At 41.8% G+C, this 23038-nt stretch overlaps 1 protein-coding gene across 1 annotated transcript; it reads right to left on the bottom strand.

Annotated features, from left to right (window-relative positions):
- Positions 1–843: 843 nt before the first annotated feature.
- SERINC3 (serine incorporator 3) lies at positions 844–13882 on the bottom strand. The gene is made up of 10 exons (XM_035122587.2): positions 13700–13882; positions 9752–9913; positions 8741–8901; positions 6839–6918; positions 6125–6262; positions 5324–5493; positions 4374–4464; positions 3840–4023; positions 3054–3278; positions 844–1565 (listed from the first exon to the last, which is right to left on the bottom strand). Exons 1-10 carry the CDS (start codon positions 13736–13738, stop codon positions 1427–1429), a joined length of 1389 nt encoding a protein of 462 aa, XP_034978478.1. The 5' UTR covers positions 13739–13882; the 3' UTR covers positions 844–1426.
- Between the last annotated feature and the right edge of the window lie 9156 nt (positions 13883–23038).

Genomic DNA, 23038 nt, shown 5'->3' with positions numbered 1-23038 from the left:
ATGCACTAATTTTTCAAGTGGAGATACTAGCAGCTAATATATCTAATGTCTCCTTGACCTTTATTTAAGAAATTATTTGGTCGTATCGAAACAGTACCAGGCCTTAAGAAAGAGACATTGGTAACCTACCACAATTGTCAAATTGCCTTTAAGTCTAACAGAAAATGAAAGATACTTGAATTTATACTGTGGGCTTGACAGGCACTGTTAAAATTTTTGAGGTTTTTTCCAGAATAGTAGTCGAAGTGCTTTATTTCTACTGTTCCGTCAGTCGGTTTTTACATCTTGCTAAGTACAGTAAATTGTTTCAGTATTTGTTTTGCCTTTTGCTGTATTTAGAAGTCAGGTGTTTGGTTACATTATACACCTGTGAGAATTTATTTTTATATTGCATTTTATAAAAGGAATAGTTTAATTGTAACTTTATGCATGAGTGGATATTAAACCATCTACCTTAAAGCAACCTCGTTATTACAAGACAATATTTGCTTCCTCATTGAATCAATTTTAAATTCCAAGTGTATCAGTAAATACAAATAACACAATGGGATTTGACTGCCTTCTGAAGCCACAAAGGATTCAACAAGGTATGTGAAATGAGGGGATTAAGTTTTTTTTAAAGCAGCTGAGGGAGAGAACAACTGATCTTCCATTCTGTGGTGCTCATTACCCCAATTTCCAGACATGAATTGATTTTTCTGATTACAGGATTTTTCATACCTCTACCCAAAATAAAAAGACACGGAACAGGTAATTTTAATCAAACATGTTTACAGTGCAAATGCCAAGACTGACAAAACGATGCACTGGCTTTTACTCACATTGCACATATTAGACAAAAAAGCACTTCAAATTATTTTAATATAATTTAATTAAAGCATAGTAGATACTTCATTTGGAATTAACTGACAAATACTAAAGTTCAGTAGAACTTTTCTATAAAATTGGTCTACAGTGATCCAAAAATTGCTAACTTGAACTTCCCATACTACATAACATGCTGCTCCATTGAGAAAAACAGATTCTGTATGTTAAAACACCATTAAACATGTTTTCTTGAAGTGGAATGTACACCTGCAGTATGGCTTTCACTTCCATATACTGAAGCATTAGAATAACTTTAAAATATATTACTTTAAGCTCAAGCTATTTTTCTTTCAATTCGGTTGTTTACACCACTGGCTTTTACGATACCAAACAGCACAGCTGTAGTAGACTAATGGTAAAGCTAGCTTTCATTTAAACATATCAAAATGTACAGAGTTTAGATTTTTGCATCAAGCATTATACAAGTTAGCAGCTTTCTATTCATCTGTATATGTTGCAGGAGAGATGGCTGGAGCCTTGGCTCCAAGAAGCGATACAGACCATTTGGCTTTCAGCAGAGAGGAACTTCATGTTTTTATGCTTTCAGAGAAATTATCGTTTAATTGAAGTCCCGATTAGGAAGGACAAGAGGTGCCACTAAGGTCCAGAGATAGAGGAGGAGACAAACCCAGCTGGAAGAGATCTTCACCCAGACAGCTGGCCATTTGCTTGTCAGAGTTTTGAATTCGGCATCAGGGCTGTGGAATGAATAAATGGTAAAAATGAATTAAGTCATAAAGCCTAATTTATTCATGCAAGAAACTAGGGTTTAGGGTGACTAACAGGCCCATTGTAACAATGTCTACTCAGAAGTCCCATGAAAGCAACTATGTTTCTTCCTGCCAGTGCCCGAGCGGGGTAGCAGTTGACGAGATGTCATGCAGTTTGAAGCTTAATGAGTTAATAGTCAGAATTGTATACAGTGGTGCCTCGACTTACGAATTTAATCCGTTCCGAAGGCACCTTCATAGGTTGAAAAATTCGTAAGTCGAAAAGCGCCATTGGAAACGCGATTTCCCATAGGGATGCATTGGAAACGGAGAAATTCGCAAGTTGAAAAAACCCTATCTAAAACAGGCCACGGTTTCCGTTCGGATGTCGAGTAATTTGTAAGCGCGCGGCCATTTGCCCCATTTATAAGTCGAAAAATTTGGTTGTCAAGACATTGGTAAGTCGAGGTACCACTGTATTAAGAGTGGCTTAATGGGAAAAACAAAGAGAGATATACAACAAGATATATGCATCAGACTGGAGCAGGTACAGTCATACCTCATGTTACAGACACTTCAGGTTACATGTTTTCGGGTTGCGGACTGCGGGAAACCCGGAAGTACCGGAACGGGCTACTTCTGGATTTCGCCAATCGCGCATGCGCAGAAGCGCCAAGTTGCACCGGTGCTGGCGCAGATGTGGAGCTTCAGGATGTGAATGCTGAGGGTTGCAGACATGCCTCCGTCACGGATTACGTCCGCAACCCGAGGTTCCACTGTACTATGCCACTACCTTTATTTCAAACTTAATTTGGCTATGCACATTATCTATTGTATGCTCAGGAATTCTGGAGACAGTGATAATTCTCTTAATTCCCAGGATCAGCAAGGCTGGGAGATGAGATTACTAATAAACTTTGATACTTACAAATTCATCTTTAATTATGAACAATAAAAAGGGCTCAGATACACCAAGTTCCTATCCTACTTTATAGAGATGCACATCCTACAATTTTGATACAGAAGCAGAACTAGAAGCAGCATGTTAAAGCACACGTTATGAGCTGGAAACTTCTGGCTTAACTCACTGGGTGACTTTAGATAAGCCACACATGGGAGTAACAGTGACTTTCATTATAAAGCTGTTGCAAGATTACAGAGAAGGTAAGTAAAGCTCTCGGCATTAAAACAGTCAAAGAATACTATTATTCAGTAATTGTGAAAGATCAGATATTTTCCCTTGCATCTCTAGGCAAGACTATCTGAAAGCCTGGGAGGATACTGCCAGTCAGTGTACACAATACTGAGCAACATGGACTAATGTCCAACTTTGCATAAGGCAGATTCCCTAGGTTCCCATATTTTAAGAAAGTAAAATTAAAACAGTTAATATCTGAAATGATTGTGATAACCTAACTGTACTTGTCAGCAACAATATTATACTATTTGATGAAATCTCGACTAGGCTATTCTTACCTGTACCAATTAGTAAGAGTCATCATGATATACAGGGAGGCAAGAAAGAGCATGAAGTGGAAGAAGGCATAACTATACTGGACACCATCCTTTTCATTATCTGGGACCCGGCGAATTTCTCCATCTTCTACATCGCTACCAGTTCCGGTAGTATCATCCAACATGACGCTGTCACTTGTCGACAGAGTCAGTTTGCTCACTTGACTGTTGTTGGAAGATCGGATACTGCAAAGCAGTCCAAGGAAGAGGATGTTAAATGTTAGTTGAAATCTACCAGAAAATGGTTTAGCCTTATTCAAAGTGCCCAAGAATACCTGAGTCTGTGAGTATGTAATGCAATTCTACCACAGATGCTAAGTAGACCTGGCTATGTAAGCTGCTTGGAAACGAGACTGCTGGGAAACATATAATCTGCTTTCAGCTCTTGGAGGAGGAATTAATTAAAAGTGTAAAAAATACATTAAAAATCCTCAGAACGGGTGGGAAAACTATGGCCTTTTAGAAATGGATGGACTACAACTCTCAACTTTCTTGTCCACCAGCCATGCTGGGAAGAGATAAAAAATCATGGAATTCAGTTACAGTTGAAGTCTAGCGCAAATACTTTATTAATAGCATAAGATGCCCTATTTATTGCTCCAACAATTTGATGAAATCTGCATAACTATGTTCAGTTAATGTTTCCCTTGATTCAAAACACAGCAGCTACCTGTTCATTATGCCTAAACCTGAGATGTGATTCTCAAGAATCTGCCTGAAGTTTTGAAACTAGAGATCAAATCTTACCTCGAATACAAGAGACAAAGTACAAAGACTGTAAGTCCAACAATGCTCTGTGCATCCCACCACTGCAGCTTTTGTGGTCCAGGTGTAGGAACAACAGGTTCAATAGCAGTTACATTTGCTGGGATGGAAGTAGGAGCAGCTATCTGGCTGATGATGTTCAGAAGACTTGGGTTACAGATGCGTTCTGGAAAATAAATTCCAGAGATTTATAAAATAGTGTTCACTCTCAGGAGTGCTTATAGCCTAGTAATATACCCAGGATCTCTTTGCTTGTCATACTGAAAATGCTCTACAAAAAATTCCTTCTAAGTAATTTGTTCTAATTCTTCCCCCATCATGAACTCACAAAGGATACATGATTTCCAGATGTGAAGTAGAAAGAATTAACCAAACTGTGCATCCCTTAGAAGCGTGCAGTCCCAATACACTGCAGTTCCTAATACACTCAAAGATTCAGTATATTTTTATTCCTTTGTAACTGTCTCCACTACCATTGTTTTGAAGGCACAATTATCTGCACTTATGAAAGCTTACCAGGCTCATTGGACATGGCTGACCAAGTGAGGTACATCGTGTAGAGAGTAATGATAGAAGACTGGAGAAGGCCAGAACGAGGCTGGTGTTCCTGTTTGAGACAAGCAAATTTTATATAACTGAATTGTACCTGAACTCCATGTTAGTTAGCCTTGACTGGAAATATTTCACTTTCACTACAACTTAAGGCTTCTGTACAGAGGGGAATACAGTAATACCTCGGGTTATGAACACGATCCGTTCCGGGTTGCAGTTCGTAACCCGAAAAGTTTGTAACCCGAACGCAACCCGAACCGCCATTTTGCGTATGCGCAAAGCGTGCGCACAGCTTCTGCGCATGACGTGCGTGCGGTAAAAAATACTTCCGGGTTTATGGAGTTCGTAACCCGAATTGTTCGCAACCCGAGGTGGTCGTAACCCGAGGTACGACTGTATGAAGCACAAGAACTACTTGGGGAACTGATGAGAAATATTTCAGTTTCCATGGGCAAGAGTTACTTTTCTCATGCCACCCCTACCCACATATATTATTTCATGTATTTTAGTACAGCCTCCAGACTCTTCTTTCAGTATCCAAATCTGTTTCTTGTAAGCAACTCTTCTATGAATGACTATGCAACCTTGCTAGTTGTGTTCCCCAGCCCTCACACAAAATGTCTGGTGTCATGTTGCGTCTCAATGCAGTCAACTAAACATTATACTGATCCTCAACTAGTTGTAGTTCAGTGGCACCAAAACAGTACATTACATGACCATCATTTACTCCAGCAATATCAACAAGTGTTATACAGCTTTACCAAAGGGTTTATAGTCTGTTTGGCTCCACTCAATCATCTACTCCTCCTGAGTATTTGCAAGATAAAAACCACATCCAAGTATATTTATACAAGCCCTAATAAGTCAGCCTAACCTATATCCCACACAATAATCCAATGCAGAATTCATCATACCTGGACTTTTGGAAGGACTGATGTGATTGACACAGCAATGCAGACAAGCATATTAAAACTGATGAAAAATTTGTTCTCAGTACAGGCATCAGGTTTTGTGTAGAAGACATAGAAGAGCACAACGGCAATAAAGGACAGGGTGTAGAAAAGGCCAGTACATGTCAACAGAGCTAAAGAAAAAGCACATTCCAACATTCAATTGTTAAATTACAATGCAGTTTTTCAAAAGATTATCAGAACACCTATTAAGACTCTGTTTCAAATTGGGAAATATTATCCCTCTCATCCAAGGGAATGGATATATTCCGCAGGGCTTGCATAATATAATACCATAAATTAATTATAAAGCATTTTCTTAGCTTATAAAGCATTTTCTTAGCTTATAAAGCATTTCCTTAGCTTATATGGTTGCCTTCACAACTTTTTACTAATAAACACATTTAATATTCAAAAGTTGTATACAATCACACCAACATCTCACGTATTTTCTCCATAATGTAAGAAGAGCAGCTACCTGGTTTGCTCAGAGGCAGGCAAGACATTGGCAAAGTTAAGATTTAAATGGCAAATCCTTCATTCCGAATGTCACAACTTCTTATGCAACACCCAACACATAACTTGCTACAGTGGTAGTATTTAAGCAACAATGTTTAGCAGATGTTTTGTGGATCCCAATTCTTTCACTAGGCACGAACTTGTTTTATCAACAATGCTGACACGTTGGCCAATAAACACAGAGCTTCATACTAAACTTCTTGCCTCTTGCTGATTTTTGCTACTTACTAGTTAAACGGCACTTACCAGCATACCAGCATTTGGAGTTTCCCTCTTCCATTCGTTCAACCCAGGATTCATTCCAGGAGTGCGCAAAATCAACAAGCAGTACCAGCTGGATTAAAATGAAGCAGAAGGCGCCACAAGTGCCAATAGCAAACAATGCTAGAAAGAAAAGGAGGATGTTATAATCAACCTCTTAACTTTTGACAACTTCTGGGTGAAAATATTTAAAGGAAGTTACAGAGCCTTTGGGTGGAATTCAGCATCTTGCTATGATGAATGTTTCCTCCCCACAAGCATTTCAGCTTGCCTGACAGAACCATCCCCCCCCCTCTGCCCTCTGTACACTATACTTGGTGTTCTCCTGACCCCCCTCTGAGTCAATTTTGGGTAACGGGCACACAGGGCAAAAGGAGGAAAGTCCTGTTGTGTACGCTTTGGCTTACAGGGCTCATTAGGTGAACCTAGCCCTTTATCTACTAGGTGAGTGGGCAAGTGTATATACGCTCTTAAAAACTTTTGCATTTAATAACCCCCAGCTCTTCATGAACCCGATTCTTTTAAAAAGAACAGTTCAGCAAAATACGAGCTGTCACCATAGTTGTGACTACTCTGGGAACTTCTAAGTCACCCCCCTGGGACATGAGCACAACTGAATCAACTCTTAATAAGACACTTTATTGAATACCAAATGCTTCACTTAATAGCAACAGCTAAGGGAAATCCATCAATGCTTGCCTGTTGTGAAAGGTCCTTCTGGAATGTAAAATGCTCCAACCATGATGCCAACAATGGCAGCTATTTTGAAAAACCAAAACCTGTTTTTTTAAATAAAAAAAAGAACACTGATTAGAATAAATTCTCTTAAGCTAACAAAGCCAAACACCTTTAAGGGATGTGCCAAAGTATTATAAAGAGAGGTGGTCACGTATATGCCTGCATAGTTACTTGGGTTGCAATCCTAATCTCACTTAGCTAAAAGGAAGCCCCATGTCTACTTCAAGAGATTCATGACGTATTGTCTACTGTACGTTTCGCCTGCTCCTGGTAAATAACCCCCTGGTGATCCCTTCCTAGAGACCCTAAGCTAGGGGTGAGAACATGGTTCCAGATCTCCACCAAGACCTGCCTGCCTGCTCCATCTCACAGGAGAATGGGGAAGCACCCAGGAGCCAAGGACTGATGAGCCCAAAATGGGAGTGTTAGGTTAACACCTCACAGGGAAGCCCCATCAAAATCGCCCACTTAATGCCTAATATCCAGTGAACATAAAGCCCACCCTGCCCCACAAATGCTAGAATAGATTTAACTGGACTTTGCTGTTAGTCTATGACAGGGGTGTCAAACTCAAATTCATCGGGGGCCGCATCAGCAGTTTGGTCACCCTCAAAGGGCCGGTTGTATCTGTAGGACTATGTGTCCACTCTTTATTATCATAAATTATTGTCACTGCATTCAATGATTACTGTTTTTTTGCAATAATGTAAGTAATAACTAGCTCTGAAAGCAGAAACATAGTCAGAATAATGGCAAGTAGATATTCAAATGTACAATTATTGTACAATTTATTGAAAAATGATTTTTGGTAACTGCACTGGGTGGTGGAGGCTCGCTAGGGTTTCATGCAGGACCTTTGCAGAGCTACTAGTACCTGGAGATGCTGGGGTCCTTCTGCATGCAGGACAGATGTTCTGCCAGTGAGCCACCACCCTTCACCAAAGGGACTGGCTGAGGTTGACTCACTGGAGCTGCTCTCCTGGTTCCAGGGTTTAAGGGCCAGAAGTATAAAGCAGCATCCTATGTTTCTGAGGAGAGGGAGAGGGAGGGGAGGGGAGGGAGGGAGGAAGAAAAGAGGGAGTGGGAGGGAGAGAGGAAGGAAGGAAAGAGGGGAGAGAAAGAAGAGTAGGAAATAAGGAAGGGAATAAAGAAGGAAAGAAAAAGAAAGAGGGAGAGAAGACGGAAAGGGAGAAAGAAGGAAGGAAGTAGAGGGAAAGAAAGAATAAGAATGAGGGAGAGGAAGAAAGATGGGAAGGACGGAAGGAAGAAAGGAAGGAAGGGAGGGAGGAAGAAAAGAGGGAGCAGGAGGGAGAGAGGAAGGAAAGAGGTGAGAGAAAGAAGAGTAGGAAAGAAGGAATAAAGAAGGAAAGAAAAAGAAAGAGGGAGAGAAGACAGAGATAAAGAAGGAAGGAAGGAGAGGGAAAGAAAGAATAAGAACGAGAGAGAGGAAGAAAGAAAGGGAAGGGGGGGGTCACCGCCTTGATTCAGCGCCAGAAAAGAGCGCGAAGGGACCCAGGGGCAAAGAGCATTTCCCCGGCCCCAGTTGTTTGTCGGCGCTTTGTTGGCGCGGCGCTTCAGCAGCAAGGTCCCACTGCTGGGTCCCGCTGGCTGGGGCGCTCGGCGGGCCACATGACGAGGTCTGGCGGGCCGGATTTGGCCCCCGGGCCTTGTGTTTGACACCCGTGGTCTATGAGTATCTTTTTTATAAGTAGAAGCTAGTGGTTATACCTCTATTTCGCCTCACGGGGGCACTAGCTCCCACTCAGTAAAACATGAACATAATTCAATTGGCCATTTTCTAAGCTTATGAGTTTGACGCTCTGGGCAGAGGAAATAAGAGACCAGTCCACATTCCCAACCTACCCATTATGTACAGGAGCCCTTGGATCTTTACTTGATTTCACTTTTATCATGATTAGTGAGAAGAGAAAGAAAAACACTGCCATGGCAAAACTGACTCGGTAGACTGCTCTGTATCCAACCAATTCTTCACAGTGAACCAACTTATCACAAAATCCAGGCACCTGAAAGAAGAGAGCAACAAATGCCAATATTTTTCACAGCTGAAGCAGACTTTGAAGGCACCGTACAAAATAATAACAACACACCATTTTACTGAACTTTCGGCATATGCTTCCATTGCTCAACAAGATTTGAAATGCTAATGAAAAAAGAAATCTGATGTTCTCTTTGCACTACCAACTGGGTGGCCCACTTTATAGTATTTTGGGGCTTCATAAAGCCCACAAACTACACATAAATCACCCTGTGTTATGGTAGACAGACTAGAAGTTTCATAACTCCTCAGGAGGTTGTGGACTCTCCTTCATTGAAGGTTTTAAAGCAGAGGTTAGATGTCCATCAGTCATGGATGCTTTAGTTGGGATTCCTGCATTGCAAGGGGTTGGACTAGGTGACCCTTCAAACTTTTAATGCTGTGACATACGTAATACAAACTCATCTTTAATTGAACACAATAAAGGAGGATCAGCTGAAGGCCCCAGGGCCCCCAATCACCAACATGCAAAAGAGGTACACACCTAAGCAGGGAAAGACTACTATTGCAGCAAACCAGAGAATCCTAGTGAAATAGCATTTGAAGAGAAATTGCATAAGGTGGGTGAATGAAGCTTAGCAAAAAAAACCTAAAGATCTTCAGCTTATATATTGAACATTCTTCTGATATTAGCTGAGATAGGACACTGGAATATGAGCCCAGTCAAACAATCCACTTGCCCTTCCCTTCTTACAGCAAGAGTCTGATGAAAATACTATCATCTTGTATTTCAGTCTCTGTTGCATGCCATTTGATATGTAGGTGAATCTGTGCACCGTGACTTGTGTTACAAACACAGTCACAAGAAGTCTCAGTACCTTTTTCAGCTGCACTTCCATTCCTGGTGCCAGCATGATACAAGCAACAAGAGTACTTAGTAGAAGCAAGAAGGCATAAATAAGCCGGGTCACCGTAGAGTTCTTGCTGTTGGGACAACAGCGACACAGCAAACATGATGCACCGCTGCACAGACATGGTATCTGTAAAATGGAAATGAAAATATTATCTTAAGTGTTAACGCTTACATAGAAAGTACATACTGTGTATAGAGTCACATGAATCTAAAAGGTTTAAAAAAGGGTAAAGGACCCCTGGACAGTTAAGCCCAGTTAAAGGCGACTATGGGGTTGTGGCGCTCATCTCGCTTTCAGGCTCAGGGAGCTGGCATTTGACCAGACAGCTTCCTGGTCATGTAGCCAGCATGACTAAACTGCTTCTGGCGCAACGGAAACGCCGCTTACCTTCCCGCCACTGGAGTGCTTTCAAACTGCTAGGTTGGCAGGATCTGGGACAGAGCAATGGTAGCTCACCCTGTCATGGCCATCATGGGGATTTGAATTGCCGACTTTCCGATCAGCAAGTCCAAGAGGTTCGGTGGTTTAGACCACATAGCCACCCGCGTCCCACTAGATCTATGAATTTATCACCATCATGAATCTATCATCACCTTATAAACCAGTATAGTCAGTTTTTAGAAAGCGAAAGAGTGTATGGTTTAGCACTATGTCCAAATTGTGTATGTAAAACAGGCATCCGCAAACTTCGGCCCTCCAGATGTTTTGGACTACAATTCCCATCATCCCTGACCACTGGTCCTGTTAGCTAGGGATCATGGGAGTTGTAGGCCAAAACATCTGGAGGACCGCAGTTTGGGGGTGCCTGATGTAAAAGAATCATAAACCACAACATGTTCCTTAATGGCTGACAGATTTTCAGAATGGTTTGTGCCATTTCTCTACTGATAAACTATTCTCTAAATTTAAAATGGCTTTTCAAACTGTAGCTTTGTCAGATAGCATTGTAGTTGGGGAACCAGCCAGAGCTAGAAAATGGTGCCCTTTGCTACTGACCCCATCTGCACACTGGATCAAGGAGCACCCCTAACGAGATGATTTGTAGAAAATTCTTAGAGCCATACAAAAATAAGATTGAAATATATTAAAATATTCTATAACAAGTCATATATCTGGGCAGTCACAAGAACATAAAGAAAACTCAAACTGGTTCATTCACAAATAAGCACTTTAAGCCTCGTGTTTCATAAAAAGAGCAGTCAATGTCTGGCAGCCTTTTTGGCTGATTTAAGAGGGGGAAAGTAGCCGCCAGTTCCAATTTAAATTGTTGATTATAGTTTATCCATCTTGTTTTATTCTGGAATGTGCTGTTTAACGTATATTTTATTGCTATTTCTACTCCTAGTGGAAAGCTGGCTGGAAATAAGCAAAGGCAGACCAGTGAACCATGCAGATACACTATGGGTTGCTACTTGAACAGATTAGTGCCTTCGTCTTACAGCAGCTTTTGAGTAAACTTATTTCTAGTGGCATGTTAACAGTTCTCACAGGTACATTAGAATACCCTAGCAGCCACTTTAAGAATAAATGAAGTGGATGCTGTAAAACTATTGTAGTGCATGTTTATTGTTAGCTGCACAGGCCCACGATTCATGCCTCAGCTTCATGCACACACAGACACTGCACACTCCATTTACTCATGCCTGAAAACAAAGGAACACAATACCTTGCACATATGCACATAACTCTCTCTTGATAGGGACTAACTCCAAACTACTACTGGAAAAAGAAAAATAGGCAACTCAAACTGGTGGTGGCGAGGGTAACTCATTTCTACACTACTCTTTGAGAGGTCATGGAAATGCTGAGGAGTATCTCCGTACAACTTTCTGGTCTTTCAAGTGCATGGAACTGCTTTGCAAATGGATGGCATCATTTCAGTTAATTATTAAACATTTGATAACTTGGCAGCACAAAAAAGCTTACTTTTATGTAATAAAAAGTCTTTGATTAATATTTGGTTGCACTCTGGAGGGAATTATAGCTGCTATAACTCCAAGTTACAGCTGCTAATGTTAAGCTTCATGCCCTTTCTGATGACAAGAAATAAGAAATCATCCTTTGTTCAATTGGCTATGACAGCTCTCCCTTATTTAAAGAGATGTTGCCTATTTACCATCACTTAATCTGAATTAAGCTTGCTTATTCTAAATACCTCAGTGATACTGCAGATGAACACACATTCTGTATTCTGAACATACCACGGTTGTGCTGTAGAGATCCTAGGGTTTTTTTTTAATAAAAAATTTATATATAAATTTAGGGTGATCTACTAAACCCATCCAAAACAGCCAAATGGGGCCAGACCAAGAATGTTGATTTTTTAAAAAAGGACAGTCACCCAATACTGGATTTGTAATACCTGCTTACACAGGAATAAGCTCATGGATAAATGATACCGGTAGCGGTCAACATGCTGAGAAGGCTATGACTCAGCCACCACTTCCTGGGTGAGGAACTAACATCATTCCTAGAGATGAAATCACAGGTCCAGGGGCAAGGAGAGGAAAGAAAACTACAGTCCAAATGATCTATCCTTCCTTGCCATAAAGACAAACAGTAGGCAAAAATAATTTTAAAAACACAGCCCCCTCCCCAATCCAATGTTTAGGACTGCCACCACTTCCAGAATTATTATTTTTTAAGCTATAGGTAAGAAAAATTAAACCTATGCCAAAAAAGAGTGTAATACTACTTTGTATACAGTACAGGAATGTAGCATATCAGAGGTTTTCAAACAGTAGCCTATGATTTTCTTGATATAACATGGGTGTAGACTAGCAGTTTCTCACTAAATAAAATACCAGGCTCCTTTAAGCAACCTAGTACAAGGATAGTGATAGCACTGCTTTTGATAATGAAGCTGGCACTGAGGGGGGGGGGAATTCCTTTCTGTATCTTCAAACTTAATCCAAAAGCAAGGTGTGTGTTTGCTCTACAATGCAGAACAAAAAGAAGTTTTATTAAGCCATCCACTGAAATCTGAGCAATTCTAAAGTATCCCACAAAAAAGAAGTTTGAGAATCGCTGACATATTACAAGAGTGAAAATCCAAATACCCTATCCTGTTTCCAAATTGATGCTAACCTGCCATTACTAGTTTTTGTTCATTTTTGTAATACTGGGGAAGCCCAGTATTGCAAAACGCCCTGGACCCTGTGATCATCATCTGAGGCCTTTTTTCGTGTACCTCCTCACCACAAGAGTTCTGGAGTGTGGCAACATAAGAATGGGATGCGCCCCCCCCCCTTATGGAATACTCTAGAGGGAGGCTTGTCTGGCGCCTTCATGACATATTTAGGCTGACCAACGTTCTATATGGCCTTATAAATGTGTTGGTGGCAGGGGAAAGTGGTATTGGTTTGTTTTTGTTCTTACTGTGTATTTTGTGTGCTGAATTTTGTATCCTTATGTTGCAAACCACCTTGTGATCTTTGGAGGAAGAGTGGTATACAAATTCAAATAAATAAACAAATCTGAAGCGAAGAAAGACACAATTATACAAACGAAACGAAAACATGTCTACACAGAAGCAAGCCTCAGTAAGCTTGAGTGGGGCTTACTCGCGGCTAAAACGGGCATCGGAATATGGCCTCAAGGTTCGTTTAGACCAGCAGCCACCAGGCAAGGGCTCTTGCGAGGCCCCAAACCTGGATAATGAGTTACTTTATTTGTCGCGGTATTTATAGAGGTATAGTGCTCCTAGACATGGAGGTTTCGCTTTGAACCCCACAGCCGCAAAAGGCCACCTGGGAACGTCTGTCGAGCCCCCCCCCCCGTGGGAAACGGCGGCAACCCTAACACCTACTGGAGGTCTGAAACAGGGGGTGAGGAACGACGAGGCCTACTTCTCTCAATCCGGAAGCCGCCGCCCAACGGGGCCTACCCGACCTTTTCCCCACAGGTACTTACCCAGCTGGCCACGGAACAAACCCCTAGCACGGCCCCCATGGCGGCAACGCAGCCCCTCCGCTCTCTGCTTTCTCCCGCGCGGGTACTTCTGGCTCACTCCGGCCCCTTCCTCTCCGGGCCTAGCGCTTCTGCCGCCGCCGTTGTTGTTGTTGGCTCTGTGGTCGCCGCCGCCACCCTTCCGGGCGGCGCTCATTGGCCGGACTCCGCAGGCCCGGTCATCGGGGGTGGGGTCTGGGCAGCCGACCAATGGAGAGGCGAGGCCCAGCCTGTCGCGAGGCCGGAAAAGGGAAAAAACCAAAACAAATCCAAACAAGAGAGGCGGGATGTGCGGCAGGGTTGGCGGTGACGCTATGACTATGATCGACGCTGATTGGCTATAAGGTTTATAAGGGACAAGCGTTTATTGTCAGCGGTTGGCCTATTAGAGAGCTTAGTCTCTTCGAGCGGGTGGGACGGAGGAGAAGGGTTATTTCCCCCTCACCTATCTTCAATGGGATTAGCCGTCGTTGGTGCGAACGGTTCCCTTGGCAACAGCCTCTTCAGAGCTTGCTTTCTGCATGGGCTGCGCCTGCAGGATGGTGTTACCTGAGACCAGGCACTTCTTTCGTCAGCTGCCTTGCTCTGCAGGCAGGTAGCCGTGTTGGTCTGAGTCGAAGCAAAATAAAAAAATTCCTTCAGTAGCTCCTTAAAGACCAACTAAGTTTATATTTTGGTATGAGCTTTCGTGTGCATGCACACGAAAGCTCATACCAAAATATAAACTTAGTTGGTCTTTAAGGTGCTACTGAAGGAATTTTTTTATTTTGCTCTGCAGGCTTAATGTCGTTTCTGCAGTTGCTCCTTAGCCTCAGCCAGTGTTGCTCAAAAGCAAAGTAACATTTTAATCTGAAAAACCAAATAAATAAAATTTAAAATAGATAAATAAATAAAAAGTTGCTTTCACATTTCTGCTCACTTGTAATGCGATGCCCGGTGGCTTGTTCCCCATGGGGTACAAAAACCTTGAACTGATCTCTGCCCAAAGTGTGTCCAAAATTAGTTAACAACTTTTTTATTTATATAAATGTGTTTGTGTTGCTAAGTTGTCAAACGTTTCATAAGTCACTAAAATGATGGCCTCAATTTGCAAGCAGTTTGTTAAGATATTTCATGCTGGTTTTTTAGCTAAACAGTTTTCCATTTTGAATTTCGTCCAGGGATAAATGTGGGTGGAGGAGTGAGCTGGCAAAATGTGTAGGTGCTGCAAGAAAACAACACCACCTTTGCATGCCAGAACAGTACTGAGTCCATAATAAACATTCATTTGCCAGTAAGTACCCTTTATGCCACCATAAGCTTGCATCTGCCTTTTGTGCTGTTCACCAGATAACTTCCATATGACTGGAATGTAATTCAGAAATATGTGCAGCTCAGTAAATCTTAAAAAAATCTCCAGTACTGTTAAAGATCTTAGACCAAAAGGAAGTCAACACTTTTTGTGTCTGTGGTTACAATCCTTAGTTACAATCTCCTTTCTGTTATTGCTTGTACATATTATGTTGAGAGTCCTGAGATCCAACTATCCCTGGCAGGTGCTAAATAGTGGCTGATGATGTATGAAGGATACCCAGTTAAAGAACAGTGTGCCTCTAAAAAAAACATGTTCAAGTCGAGAAAATAGTTTTCAGCACCAGAAGAGAGTTAAGACAAAAATCTACTCTTCCTTTGTCCCTTAAACACCCTTCATATCATGCAACCTGCTTTAGAAAAGGGGGTATTCATTATAGTTTTGTTAAACTATTGGTAGTCATAAGAAGCACCTTGTATAATCTATATTAAGGCCCAGCTAGTCCAGCATCCTGTTACCACAGTGACTAACCACATGCCTCTGGGCATATCTTATATGCAGAATTCATCATGCGAAAGGCTGGACTAGATGAATCCCAAGCCGGAATTAAGATTGCCGGAAGAAATATCAACAACCTCAGATATGCAGATGACACAACCTTGATGGCAGAAAGTGAGGAGGAATTAAAGAACCTTTTAATGAGGGTGAAAGAGGAGAGCGCAAAATATGGTCTGAAGCTCAACATCAAAAAAAGATCATGGCCACTGGTCCCATCACCTCCTGGCAAATAGAAGGGGAAGAAATGGAGACAGTGAGAGATTTTACTTTCTTGGGCTCCTTGATCACTGCAGATGGTGACAGCAGTCACGAAATTAAAAGACGCATGCTTCTTGGGAGAAAAGCAATGACAAACCTAGACAGCATCTTAAAAAGCAGAGACATCACCTTGCCTACAAAGACATCACCTTGCCTACAAAGGTCCGTATAGTTAAAGCTATGGTTTTCCCAGTAGTGATGTATGGAAGTGAGAGCTGGACCATAAAGAAGGCTGATCGCCGAAGAATTGATGCTTTTGAATTATGGTGCTGGAGGAGACTCTTGAGAGTCCCATGGACTGCAAGAAGATCAAACCTATCCATTCTGAAGGAAATCAGCCCTGAGTGCTCACTGGAAGGACATATCGTGAAGCTGAGGCTCCAATACTTTGGCCACCTCATGAGAACAGAAGAATCCTTGGAAAAGACCCTGATGTTGGGAAAGATTGAGGGCAGGCACTAGGAGAAGGGGACGACAGAGGACGAGATGGTTGGACAGTGTTCTCGAAGCTACGAACATGAGTTTGACCAAACTGCGGGAGGCAGTGCAAGACAGGAGTGCCTGGCGTGCTATGGTCCATGGGGTCACGAAGAGTCAGACACGACTAAACGACTAAACAACACAAGAAGCACCTTGAATAATCTATATTAAGGCCCAGCTAGTCCAGCATCCTGTTACCACATGCCTCTGGGAAGCCCAGAAGCAGGACCTGGGTGCAAAAGCACTGTTTCCCATGTGTGCTCTCCAACAACTGGTGTTTAGGGTCCCTCCAGATGACCTGGGTATTGAGCATTCATCCTGATTTGCTTGCACAAAGCCTATGCAGGTTAGATTATATCCAGTCTCTATCGAACATTTGTTATGATTCATTTGTGAGGCAGCTATATAATAATTATTCACTTACCATTAGCCATTGTTCATCCCACGCTTTCTGGTGCATTTTCCCATCACTTTGCAAACCACAGAAAGACCTATTCTTTTAAAAAGTGGGAAGTAGATAAATGGTGTTAAGAGGCCACCCACTGACATGTGAAAAACTACGCACATTCACAGAGCACTAAAGAGCTTCCACCCAGCAGTGACTACTGATATAAAATGGGTTATTTTTACTTACTGCATTTTCTGTAGTAAGGAAAAAATTCAAATTAAATGTAAAAAAGAAGTATGGGCTGACATTTTCATAACAAAATGACATGGATTCAAAAAGAAAAAGAAAAAAATCCAAATGGTTTAATAAATGCAATCAGATATGATTTGATATGAAGTTCACTCATGTCCTAGCTAAATGGTAGATACTATGGTTATCAAATTACAGAGCAGAAGCAAATATTAATGTGTTCAATGGAGCTTACGTCCAGAGAAGTGTGCATAAGATTTCCACTTTAGTCTTGAGGAACAGCATGCTTGGAAAAGTGAAAGAGCTGTTCTGTCAAATGCTTGGAGGAAATGGCTATGCGGAAATGCCTCCAAAGATAACATCATCAGAGAACCTTCTAGTGGCTCTTTCCCAACAACACAAGGCATCCTGCTTCTGTTCTGCATCATCTCCAGCTGCACGTGTTTAAAAAGAGATAAGGATGAAATCAGCTTTCTGACTGTTGTGGGAAAAGAACCAGAATATGCCAGAAGGTTATCCCAATCTATGAAGCCTGTGATAAATAGCTTGTCAGACAGGAATTCCCATTGGACAGAATGAACTGAACTCCAATCCACAGTCAATTGTAGAAGGAAGGGAAGATGCAAAAATTAAAGCTTTGAAATTTCTGCTGTTAGTGCTTTTAGATCTATATTTGTTATTTCTACTTTCTCCTTATTTAAATGAAAAAAAGAATATGAAAATGAAAATAATAATATATTTTTGCATTAAAGTAGGGTTGCCATTATCTCCGGATATTCTCTGACATGTCCGAGATTCAAATGGTGAAAATAGAAATATGGCAACCCTAATTAAAGTATATTCAAAACCCTTTCATGAGAATCCTAATTAGCGATGGAAGAGAAATTCAATTCATTTCACATTTAAAAACAAACCTAACTAGTTCACACTTTGTGAAACAATAGAAGAACTAAAACAAAGCCATCTTTCAAAATTCTCCAAATTTTGCAATGCAATTCTCCACTTAAGTAATATGTATGTGTAGAGTTTTCTATGTAGAGGCAATACACAACATGGGCTGCATATATGCCAGTTTACAACAAATGTAGAACTATCAGAGATCTAGCATTGGGTTTTAAATACCAGTAACTACAATGGCGATTTTCTCTTTGACAATGTTGGTCTTTCATTTGCTTTTCAGACCACTCTAATCTTTCCAAACAGAACCTATTAAACAGTTAATACTCACCCTGCCCCCATAAGTAATTTAATCATGTATGTTGTCCTTGGCATAACAGCTGACATTTTAGATTCCAGATTTTTGAAGGAATGTTTGGAAGCACTTAATATGTTGCACTTCTTTGAGTTGTTTATACTTTTGCAAAGAGGATTCTTCGCCCCCTTATGAAATAGTTTCACATGATCTCCTTAGGAGTCACATCTCTTCCCATGTCTTTTGCTAAATTTCTTAATTTTGTTAAGATGCGAGGGAATCATTTAACTGAACTGGGTTACTTTCTCATTCCTCGCCCTCTCATCCCTCTTACTTAGTAATTAAAATCAAAACCAAAATCCAGAACAATTTAGCCGTCAAACACTCCTGACCACAATATCAACATGAAGTTTATCTCTTGCGGTTGGGCTTGTTTACCCAAAACTGGCTTGGTTCCAAGGCAAAAGTTCCAGAAATGCTTCTAAGTGGACTGCAGAAAAAAATCAGACAACTGTCTCATGTCTGCATTTCAGCTTGTGGATCGGTTTTATGTATTTTGTCATTGTCACTACTTGCCAATTCCACGTAGTGGTTAGTGAGAGGATTCAAATCCCCACTCAGCCTTGAAGCTCTGTATTTGGGCATGTGTTTTTTTAACTTGTTCATGTTGAATGAACCGGAGTTAGAAATGAATAATGAGATGACACAGGTGGAATCCTCACACATATAATAACCATTCTGAAAATGCTTTTTAAAGTGTTTTTTAAAAATACATTAAATTTTCCACAAGGCTCGCCATCGCCATCTAGAGTCACATTGTATATTGCACTTAAAATACACTTTAAATGTTTTATTTGCAGCTGTATAGCTGACTCCCAAGTTTGCTGATAACACCAAACTGTTCAGGGTAGTGAAAAGGAAAAATGATTGTGAGGCACTCTGGGAACAACAGTGGGAGAGAGCTGCTGGGCCTTCTTGAGGGCTTCCCATAGACACCTGGTTGGCCACTGCAAGAACAGGACACTGAACCACATACTGTTATATGATCTGGTCCTGCTGCCTGCAGGACTTTTCTCTTCTTGTGTGCTCACTTGGGCCAGTCATTCAGCTTCACCTACCTGAAAAGGCTGATATGGAGATAAAATGTGTGCTTCTCTCCTTGGAGGAAATCTTGGAAGGAATGTGAGCCACCTGCTTAACTGCAGTATCCGACTGGTTAATGTTGATCAAGTTTTCAAAGACTGGACTTCATAGTAAATGAGGGGGGGGGACATCCAATAAGTCGTATTATCTTAAGCCCTGATCAGACATTTGAAAGCATGTTTACTTCACACAAAAAGGGAAGTGTTGTGTATTAAAGTAATAGCACAGCCAAGTATGTACTGTAATATAGAGTTTATTAAGACTGGGAAGAGAAGTGTCCTGGCTCTGCCTCTGCACTGTTTAGGCAGTCTTCCAACTTTGGAAGGTGACCACCTGAAACTTGGAGCCTTCTGTACTGAAGGCTTCCCACTAATCTTAGAACCTTGGGGTAGTATTCATTGCTGTGCAAATGGAGTTCCGCTTGTACAACAGGATGTTTCCTTCCTCTCCTCTCCTCACATTCTAGAGCAGATTTTGATTGTGCACAGGTCGGAAATTGCAGGTAGGTGAAGAGCAGAAGGCATTTCCATTGCACAAGCAGAAGACCAATGTACAAGTGAAACAGTAGCGTTGAATACAAACCCTGGTTAGTAAAATGTGCAGTGAGCCTGCATTGCAGAAGGTTGGATCCCTTCCATCCCCACAATTCTGTGACTCTATCGATACAGAATTGTGTCTGTTTCAGAATTATTATTTCATATTTTATTTTAAAAGCAAAAGGATATTACCCAGTGCTCAACACCATTGGATGAGATATTAAGACACAACACAAAAATAGTACATAAAACATATACCACCTTACAGTCTTGCTATTACAGCAAATGTTATACCAATATGTCTTATGGGGGGGGGTCTTTGATTTTAAAGTGTGAAGTGAAAGCAAGTAGAACAACTTTTCAGAACAAACACAATACTTATCATATCCTCCAGACAGGAATGATGAACACTGAAATTCGAGAAACATGTTTTGTGGCAGATAAATTTAAAAAGTTCTCTCCTTTATAGTCTTCAAAATCAAATTAATAATACTATTGGTAATAATAAGTTGACTAGAGACTGCTTGTATTAGGTGACTAAATAATAATAATAATAATAATAATAATAATAATAATGATGATGATAAAAAACGGAGACGCATTTAAAAACAAATATGGTTAAGCAGTGTGGGAGGGAGTTTTCTTTGGGAAGTAGCTGGGATATACTTGTGGAATGAAATTCCCCAGAGATGGAAAGCATTTGGGTCCACAAATGTTTTATCTCCACACAGATTATTAGAGCTATAAATAGCTATTTGACAGAGTAAACATTGAGGCGGGTGCAGGGAGCCATTTGGAGTCTTCTTTCGTGCAGCTTCGAAAGTGACCATCTTTTCTCTTTGCATGTCCACACTTCTCGGGTGAGACAAACTTACAAACCCAAGATGGATAGGATGTGTTTCTTAGGGCACTTTTGTACCATTAATTCATTTCCTTCTTAGACACCTGGGAACCCCTGAGTCACATCGCTTAATCAGAAATTCTTGCAAAACAATTATCAACATGCAAATAAAATCTGCCAAATTTTAAAACCAGTGTACACAACTTGCTTACGTGTCTGGGTAGCAGGTATTTGTAATAGTCCCAGAGCACAGGTGCTGCCACACTCAAACCTTTGACTCTGACCAGATGTGGAGTGAACATCATATACTTGCAGGAGCTCATTTCCTGCACTCTTTTCCTGAAGAGTGGCTCATAAGTGAATTGAATTGAATAATTTACTGTATTACGGTCAAAGACCAGCTTTTGAAAGTGCATTTGGGAGAACACTCCCGAAGTAAAAACGTATATATAAAACTTTATACAACAATAAAATTAATACTTATAAATGCAATGAGCATTAAAATACTTAAAACTTTTTTTTTTTAAACTGCCACAGAGAAGTGGCTCTGGGTCAGAATTAGGGACTTTCAAACGAACTGGTTTGTCTCAGGGGAAGGTCTCTATCTGCAGATCTGGACACAGAATCTGGCGACCGTCCGGGCTGTCTTCTGGTCTTTGCCTAACAGGAGCATGTCGTATATTTGCTTTTCCAGGGTGTCAACCTCACCAGTATGGAATCCAAGGTCTCCCTACGTGCCTCTTCATAGAAGGGACATCTAAAGCAAAGGTGCTCTGGGCTACCTATTTCCCCCAATGTGCAGGTGTAGATTCTTGGCTCATAAGTGTTTTAAATAAATACATCTTAAAGGACAATGGTTCCATAGTTCTACTGTGTAGGGCCAGGCCTAGCACAGGGTAGGGCAGATTGTGGAATACCATTAAGAGCTAACCTGTTGTTAGTTGTCACCGGCGTGTGTGTGTGTGACACTGAGATTTGTTTGACCCAGGCACAAAAAAAATGACTTGAGTCGTCTCTTGTATTGTTAATTTTAAAATACCATTATCCCGGGTGTTGGGTGGAAATACCACACTTGTGGGGAAATTCTGTTTCTCCACTGGGAGTTTTCCTGGCAACGTTTCTACTTACTAATCCGATTAACGTTATCTTTTCCTGCTTGCATTGGCTGAGAATTTCTATGGCTAAATGGAGGTCTGTATTAGATGATCACAGTCCATTCCTTTCTGCAGAGCAGAAGAACAAAACAGACTGAGCTGAAACAAATGTTTTCTCTGCCCCCGCTCTGCCAGAAGAAGACGTGTTTGTCTGGATCAAATAGACAGCTATGTGATACTCTGGTTGGTGACAAGAGGTTTTGGGGGTAGGGCGACAGAGGGCGTCAGAGCAATGATGTAGAATGGAGCACTGCACTATTAATGAGTTCATATTTACTAATATTTATCTCCATCGCAATAAATATCCCTATAGTAACCTGTAAACAGCACCCCCTCAATCAATTTATTATGGTCAACTATGACTCCCCAAGTGAAAAGTCACTAAAAGGGCAGAATGGGAGTGGGGGGGGGCAGAAGGGGGTGCTTGCAAACTTTTTCAGTGAGTTTCAATTATGTGTGATTTCACCAATATGTGTGGGGCCTTGGAACATAATCCCGTTAACCGGGGGGGGGGGGCTGCCTGTATTGATAAATAAATACAGCTATTACCAAATGCAATAGCTTCCTGTTTCCTCATTCCAAAGAAAATGGATTCTGAAATACCGTGTTTCCCCTTTTTTAAGACACCGTCTTATAACTTTTTTTCCTCAAAAAAACACACGGTGTCTTATTTTCAGGGGATGTCTTAATTTTTTAATTATGTTTTTATGGTACCTTAAGGCCTCCTTGGCCGGGCCGGGCCGAGGGCTCGGGGTGCTGCTGGGTGCTCTGCATGGTGCTGCTGGGCGCTCTGCGCAGCAGCAGCAGGTTCCAGGCACCGAGGTGACAGGTCGCTGGCTCTTTGCTCTGCCCAGCGCTGCCGGGCGCTCGGCGCTGCGGAGCGCTCCGCTCTGCAGCCGCCGATTCCGGCGGCGGGGCGGCAAACCTCCTAGGCTGGGGCAGGAAGAGGCCAGGCTGTTGGCTCGGCGCTCCGCCCGCTGCAGGACGCTCCGAGCGCTCGGCGCTGCGGAGCGCTCTGCCCTGCAGCCGCCGATTCCAATGGCGGGGCGGCAGGTCTCCTCGGCCGGGCCAGGAAGAGGCCAGGCCGCTGGCTCGGCGCTCCGCCAGCTGCAGGGCGCTCCGCGCACTCGGCGCTGCGGAGCGCTCCGCTCTGTAGCCGCCGATTCTGACGGCGGGGCGGCAGACCACCTCGGCTGGGGCAGGAAGAGGCCAG

This window comes from Zootoca vivipara, chromosome 7 (genome assembly GCF_963506605.1).
Source record: "Zootoca vivipara chromosome 7, rZooViv1.1, whole genome shotgun sequence".
In the NCBI taxonomy this organism is placed as follows: domain Eukaryota; kingdom Metazoa; phylum Chordata; class Lepidosauria; order Squamata; family Lacertidae; genus Zootoca; species Zootoca vivipara.
This window is presented reverse-complemented; position numbering and strand designations above follow the sequence as displayed.